This window comes from Elephantulus edwardii, unplaced genomic scaffold, assembly GCF_000299155.1.
Source record: "Elephantulus edwardii isolate Elephantulus edwardi_28Jun2011 unplaced genomic scaffold, EleEdw1.0 scaffold00274, whole genome shotgun sequence".
Classification (NCBI taxonomy): Eukaryota; Metazoa; Chordata; class Mammalia; order Macroscelidea; family Macroscelididae; genus Elephantulus; species Elephantulus edwardii.
The window spans coordinates 2,076,996-2,084,930 of NW_006400024.1; the positions used below are offsets into that span (position 1 = coordinate 2,076,996).

General features: G+C 51.4%; 1 protein-coding gene across 1 annotated transcript in view; it reads left to right on the forward strand.

Annotated features, from left to right (window-relative positions):
- The window catches only part of MARCH6 (membrane-associated ring finger (C3HC4) 6, E3 ubiquitin protein ligase), a 107,050-nt gene that overhangs the window by 47,929 nt on the left and 51,186 nt on the right, over positions 1-7,935 (forward strand). Inside the window, 4 exon segments of the mRNA XM_006900167.1 lie at positions 6,214-6,272; positions 7,118-7,198; positions 7,311-7,379; positions 7,461-7,535. Coding sequence (XP_006900229.1) covers positions 6,214-6,272; positions 7,118-7,198; positions 7,311-7,379; positions 7,461-7,535 — 284 coding nt within the window.

Genomic DNA, 7,935 nt, shown 5'->3' on the forward strand with positions numbered 1-7,935 from the left:
TGCAGTGTTCACACCGACACCCTCACGCGGTGCAGTGTTCACACCCTCACGCTGTGCAGCATTCACACCCACAGCCTCACGCTCTGCAGGGTTCACCCCCACGGCCTCACGCTGTGCAGCATTCACACCCATGCCCTCACGCTGTGCAGCGTTCATACCCACAGCCTCACGCTGTGCAGTGTTCACACCGACACCCTCACGCAGTGCAGTGTTCACACCCTCACACTGTGCAGCATTCACACCCATGCCCTCACGCTGTGCAGCGTTCACACCGACACCCTCACGCAGTGCAGTGTTCACACCCTCACACTGTGCAGCATTCACACCCACGGCCTCACGCTGTGCAGCATTCACACTGACACCCTCACGCTGTGCAGTGTTCACACCGACACCCTCACGCGGTGCAGTGTTCACACCCTCACGCTGTGCAGCATTCACACCCACGGCCTCACGCTCTGCAGGGTTCACCCCCACGGCCTCACGCTGTGCAGCATTCACACCCATGCCCTCACGCTGTGCAGCGTTCACACCGACACCCTCACGCTGTGCAGCGTTCACACCGACACCCTCACGCAGTGCAGTGTTCACACCCACGGCCTCACACTCTGCAGGGTTCACACCCACGGCCTCACGCTGTGCAGCGTTCACACCCACGCCCTCACGCTGTGCAGCGTTCACACCGACACCCTCACGCTGTGCAGTGTTCACACCCTCACGCTGTGCAGCATTCACACCCATGCCCTCACGCTCTGCAGGGTTCACACCCACGGCCTCACGCTGTGCAGCGTTCACACTGATGCCCTCACGCTCTGGAGTATTCACACTGACCTCCTCACACTTTGCAGTATTCACACCGACCTCACGCTGTGTAGTAGTCACACTGATGGTCTCACACTATGTTGCATTCATACTGACCTCATGCTGTGCAGTATTCACACTGATCTCACGCTGGGCAGTTTTCACACTGATGCTCTCATGCTTGCAGTATTCATACTGACACACCCATGTTGTGTAGTATTCACACTGACACCCTCACGCTGTATGGTATTCGCACCGCCACTCTCAAGCTGTGCATTGTTCACACTGACCTTAGGCTGTGCGGTGTTCACACTGTGCGATGCTCACTCTGCTGTCCTCACCTTGCCCTCCCATCCCTGTATTTCCTGTAGCTACATGTTGTGCCTGAGGGCCTGGTGGGATCCAGACTCAGTCCCCTTGGAAGCCAGTCTGCCTTTTGTGCAACGTGTACAGGAGGGTTTTTGTGTTTGCTGTACTATACTGACTTGAATGTTGTGGTGGTGATGGATGCTTTGCCATCATCATTTCAGATACGTCACTGTCACAGTGGTGGACACCTTTCAGCAGAGCTTCCACTTTAAGACAGGCTGAGAAGCAGGACCAGCCTTCCACTTGGGAAAGAACAGACTTTGCAAAGCCCTGCAGCTAACAGTCATCCCTTAGGCAGGAAGGCGCTGAGTGTAGGGAGGCAAGCGCTGCCTCCTGAGAGCAGAGTGCTGGTAGAGGTGGAGTAAATGGTTCCCTGGTGGAGGCCCCTCGTTTACTGATTCGACAGCACTCCATATGGGATTGACGCTGCAGCCATCCATTCATCATGGCACATGGTGCATGCAAAGTGTGAAACTATGAACACTGAATGTTTTCAGAAACGAAAGGTAACGGGTAAAGAGCGACGTCCTCGGTGTTAGAGATGGGCAAGTATTAGCCATTTTTAATCAGCCAGTCACGTGATGTACTGTGTCAGGAATTATAAATCGAAGAGGAAGAATCTTGCAAGCATCTTTAAAAAAGAGTATTTCATCATCTTTTTTGGAGTACCGTGCTGTAAAGGAAAGGATAATATGCATACATACGCAAGGGAGACCTCTTAATCTAAGTATTATTGAAATAAATGTGTGTACCAACCACTGAAGCCAAAAATGAAAAGAGTGGCATTTCTGTTGAATCTTTGCAGTTTGAAATTGATCAAACATGCAGTCAAGATGGTTTAATAATAATTGGTGACTGGAACATGGAAGTTGAAAACAAACAGGACGGGGAGCTGGGAAATCTGGACTTTGTAGCAAAAATTAGGCTGTAAATTGAATAAGATTGTGTACAGTGAATTATTTATTCATTGTAAATACTTTTTTGAAAAAGCATAAGCAATGATTGTGTGTGGACCTGACTACACAGGAATCAGATTCACCACGTCTGTGGGAAGAAGCCCTTGTGAAGCTCGGTCTCAGTACTCAGAAAAAGGCTGGGCTGCCTGTGGAACAGACCAGTAGTTATTCCTAATAAGTTCACACTGATACTGAAGAAAATGGAAATAAGCCCACAAAACCAAAAAAGTGACCTTGGAAGTATCCGAACTAGATTTTCAAGCCATCTTAAGCATAGTTTTTAAGCATTTAGCACTAATGAGCAAAGACCAGGCGAGTTGTGGATGGCATCAAAAACAGCTGTGAAGAAAGCAAAAAGTTTTTAATACAAAGATGGGGAAGAAAGAAAAGACCAAAATGATGTCAGAATTTGCACAGAAGTGAAAAGACCAAAACAAGGTATGGAGTGTTGAGGTCAGAGAACTGAACATACCATTTCCAAGGGCAGCCCAGGAAGGCCAAATGCAGCAGTAATTCCATTAGCGTGGGATGTGCAATGTGCTGGGCTTAGAAAACTGCAAGGGAAAAACTGTTTTTCAAACTGCAAGAACTAAAAAACAAATTCAGGCCTCGAGTTGCAGATTGAAAGATTGTCAGAATGGACAGAATCTTGAGTGGTGCAAAAAACATCAAAAGAAGATGAAAGAGGGCAGTTGTCCACGTACCCCGCTGGCTCGGTCGCTCTGCTGATGCCTGTTTGTCTTTGGGCTCCGAGCAGCTATGGACTGGCACAGCCATGGCAGGGTGCGCTGGTGTGGAAGGCGGCCAACTATGTCCACAGCAAGGACTTCTGGGGGCCATTGCTGCCATCAGTGACATGAAGTCTCCGGAGAGCAGCAGCAGCCAAATGATGTTCGCTCACTGCTGTCACTCTGATGTTCGTGAGATTCGCCTACAAGGTCCAGCCTCGAAACTGGCTCCTGTTTGCATGACATGGAACCAACAGGATAGCCCAGCTCATCTGATATATGAGTCAGAAGGTAACTGCATAGCAGTGGAAGAGAGGACCGCCCACTCCGTGAAGGGTCAGCGTCGTCCACGCCTCCATGTCCTGGACAGTCACTCTGAAGGACAGACTGTGAGCTAAGTTTCTAACTGGCTGATTTCTAGACATAGCAGAGAGTGCCTGACCCCATTCTCTCTGCCTTACCATCAAGGACTAGCTCACTTCTCTTCATAAAGAATAACGTAAAATATGCAAGAAATGGAATCCTTTCTTTCAGCTAAAATGGATGTTTTTCACTTCAGTAACATGTATTACCTATTAGAATCCGCTCCGTGAGAAACTAACAAACAGGAAACATCACTGCTAGAACGTCTGAGTCCTTCATGATCACGAGACGGCCAATAGCTTGCTGAATCCCTGAAGTCTTCTTCCCAGCATCTGAGAAAGTGGTCCATGTAATTCCACACCGTGTGTGTATTGAACTGCTGTGACTTACTGAATAAACGATGTCAATGTTTCCTAAAAAAATAAGAGCGAGATGAAAGAAAAACACAGTCCCTGTACCAAAAGGAATTGGTCAGGGCAGAACCATTGCAGGAGGTAGCGTGTGACCAAGAACTGATTGTACTGAAGGGAGAGGGCTAAGCTGCCCTGAAGGTGTTAGCAATAAATAAGGCCCCAGGAATTGACGGTTTACCTGCACAGGTGTTTCCAGAAACAGATGCAACCCTGGGCATGCTCACCAGTCTCTGCAAACAAGTAAAGAAGACAGCCGCTTGGCCACCTGAGCAGAAGAGATCTGTGGTCATTCCCCTTCCCAAACGAGGTGATCTATCACGGTGTGGAAATTAGCAAACTATGTCATTTCTACCACACAAAGTAAAATCTTGCTGAAGATTATTCAAAAAGAGTGGAACAGTAAATCAAAAGGAAACTACTAGAAACTCTCAAGCTGGGTGGTGTACTGGGGGGAGGGTTGGGAGGGGGAGAAGTGCAAAAATGAATGGAAATCCGAAGTCTCTGTAAGTTTTCATTGAAATTAATAATAAATTTTTTTTAAAAAAGAAACTCGCAAGCAGAATTGTGAAGAGGCAGTGGAATGATGGGTATCATTGCTGGTGTCAGATGAATCTTGGCTGAAAGAGGAGATGACCAGAAAGAGATATCTCCTTGTGTTTTCTTGATTATGCAAAGGCCTTTGATAATAACAAATTACAATTATGCAAGGGTGTGGTTGATAACAAATTACGGCTAACATGGAGAAGACTAGGAATCCCAGAACACTTAATTATGTTCATGTGGAATTTATACATTGACCAAGAAGCAGTTGTCCAAACAGAACAAAGAAACACTGCTTAGTTGAAAATCAGGAAAGGTGTGTGTCACGGTTGTATCCTTTCCCGTTACCTATTCAGTCTGTTTACTTGAGAAAAATCCTTCCGGAAGCTTGTCCTGTATGAAGAGGAATGTGGCTTCAGGGTTGGAGGAAGGCTCACCAACAGCCTGCGTTACGCAGATGACACAGCCCCACTAGCAGAAAGTGAAGAGATCAGGAGGACTTCAAGCACTTACTGCAGATCAAAGATTACAGCCTTCAGTAGGGTTATAACTCACCATGAACACCCCCCGCCCCGGAGATCCTCCCCACCTAACCAACATGCTGCATTATGATGGACTGAGAGAAGATGTCAATGATCTCGTCTTACTTGGATGCAAAACCCATGATAGCAGCAGTCAGGACAGCAAAGGACATGTCTGAATCGGCAAAATCTGCTGTCAGTCTCCCAGGTTCTGAAGAGTGTCGAGGCCATTTGGAAGTGCTCCTAATCTTCCTGGGAAGGGCAGCAGGTCGGTGAGGGAGAGGGAGATCCTCAGTCAAGTGGACTGACGCAGTGACTGCTGCAATGGGCCAGGAAGTGAGAAGATGACACAGGACAGAACAGGGTTCGGGGCTTCTGTTCATAGGGTCGCTGTGAGTCATGCTTGACCCGACACCACCTAACAACAGTCTTACCCATGGTGGTTTCAGTTACTCCTTGTGTATCTGAAACTTGGACAGTGAGTAAGGAAGACTGGAGAAGAATTGAAGCCTTTGCATTAGTGTTGACAAAGAATATACCATTTGCTGCCAAAAGAACAAACACATCTGGCTTGACGGACGTGCACGCGGAGTGCTTTTGGAGGTGCAGGTGGTAAAACTTTGTCTCACCTACTTCAGGCTGTTGTCAGGAGGGTCCGGTTTTTGAGAGCCCCCTTACTGGGAGAGGTGGAGGTCAGCAGAAGAGAAGATGGACTGCAACGAGGAGGCCTGGCTCTGTGAATGTGCCAGTGGTTAGAGCGCATCCTTGATGCTGTAGAATAGGGCTGGGGTCACAGGTCCACACGGTGCACCTGATGACCACAGCATACATGGTCGCTGCCTGGCCAGCCTGAGAGTGGTGACCCTCGAGGACCGCACAAGTGTCCAGGACTCAGTCTGCCGTGCACCGGATGACCCTTGACAGAAGAATTTTTTTACAGGAGACTTTTTCATTGGACCTTGCGGCCCTTTCCACTTTCTGTTGCTGGGCTTTGGAGGCTGGCTGTCTTCTGTGAGGAGACATGCGTGTTGGGTGGAGCTGCCTGCTTGCTCAGTCCTTAGCTGGGACCCTCAGTTTGCAGGGCAAGGGTTAGTGCGTAGCCTGCTGCGTCATGTGGTGCTGGTCCTCGTGTGCCAGTGTTTGCTGTTTGTGGGAGCTCACAGGTCAGTAGCTACTTGGTACCCCCATTCTGCTCTGGAGTCTGCCGTCTCAGCTGCCCCGCTGTCACGGCTGTCTGGGGCCTCTTCCCCAGGTTGTCCCTTCATCTCAGCTGCCCGGGACCTCTTCCCCATGGTACCCCTCCGGCCTGACTTCCTGGGGCCTCTTCCCTGTGGTGCCCCTTATCTTGGCTGCCCGGTGCCCCTGTCCTGTGGTGCCCCAGCCTTCCTGACAGCACAGGGGCCTTGGATTCTGTTCAGTGAGCACGCCCTGCTCCTGGAACCTCCAGGAAGCTTGAGTCGTTGTGAGTGGGATGCAAGGGGTGTCCTTGGTCAGTGTTTGATGTCCATTTTCTCCTCCCTTGCAGCCTTCTGCCCATACCACATTGGCCATTTCTCTCTTGTTGGTCTGGGATTTGAAGAACATGTAAGTATAACCCGTTTGTAAGAGTATTTGGATGAATTCTTTGCAGGTTTGCTGTGAGCCGAGTAGTAATGCTCTCTGGTCCTTCCCCCCTTTCTGCCTCGTGCAGATGGAGTGTTTGCACATCATGGTCTGTTCGCCCCGTTAAAACTGTGGTGGTGCCTGGGTCAGCACGTCCCCAGGGGTTGCAAGGGTCCTCAGTACCCAGTTCCCTTCTTCCTGGGCAGAGTGGCAGCCGATGGGTGGGCCGCATGCAGGGCCGTCCTGCGCGCTGTCCCTGCCCAGGGATGGATGGTGTATCTCAAGGGAGCATCAAGTCCCAGGAGAGGACAGGGAGCCTGGGGACATTCCTTCATCTTTCTCAGAGGCACATAGATTTCAGTACTGCCGCCCTGCTGCCTTTCCAGGGCCTGGAAAGACCTGGTCTCTTAGAGGAGACGTAACATGTCAAGTGCTCAGATGCCAGGTGTGATGTTTCACCTTTCGTACAGCAGCCAGGATCCTCTCTCACCGTCAGGCAGGGACTTGAGAGGTGGCACGCATGCTCTGACCATGCTGGTCTCTACCCCACGGCCGGCCCTGTGCTCTTGTCCATGTGGGCGTGACCGCGGGGACGTGCTGCCGGCTCTTGCCGCCTCACTCCGTCTCTGTGGCACTCCCTCTGCTCCAGGGAAGTGCCGTCCTCCAGTTCTTCATTGTCCTTGGTTGTGACAGGGCATGGGCGGGGCGGAGGCCTGCCAGCTACCCGGGTGGCGGGCTGGCCTGCTGGCGTGTCCCTCGTGGGCTGTGGAATCAGACGCTGGTGACAGCCAGCAGGTGATGTGAGATGCACGGTTTGCTCATTTCAGGTCCAAGCTTCGCACTTTGAAGGTCTGATCACCACCATAGTTGGGTACATCCTGCTGGCGATAACACTTATCGTCTGCCATGTATCCTTCCGTGGCCGGCTGTGCGCTGCCCAGACGTCCTGGCCTGGGCAGTCTGAGGAGGGCGGGCGGGGGCCACCCTTTGTGCACAGTGCTTCCTTGACCGGTCATCTAGGGCCTAGCGACGCTTGTCAAGTTCCACCGCTCTCGTCGCCTGCTGGGCGTCTGCTACATTGTTGTCAAGGTTAGTGTGTTTGGACCTGACGTCACTGACCACCTCTTCTCTGCCCTCAGCAGCCATCTCATGGAGTGTCCTCTCCCCCAGGTCTCGCTGCTGGTGGTGGTGGAGATTGGCGTGTTCCCGCTCATATGTGGCTGGTGGCTGGACATCTGCTCGCTGGTGAGCTGACCGACGGACAGGAGAGGGGGCGTCAGCGGGAGCCTGATCCCCCAGTGCCACCCATGTCCTGGGCTCTGCTTATATTTGATGTCAGAGTTCCTGGGCTTGTAGTGGAGGGCGGCATTCTCTCATGCCATGTGCTCCACCAAATGATAGGCCTGCTCCCCGAGAGCTGACCGGTGTGGGGTCAGTGTGCTGACTGTGACTGTGTCCCAGGCTCTACTCACATTTGATGAGGGAGTACCCAGACTCTGGGGGAGCATTCTCTCATGCCACGTCCCTGGAGTCTGCACACATTTGATGTGGAGAATCCCTGGACCCCTGGGGGAGCGTTCTCCCACACCATGCCCCCCACCTCAACACACGTTTGATGTGAGAATCCCTGGACCCCAGGGGGGAG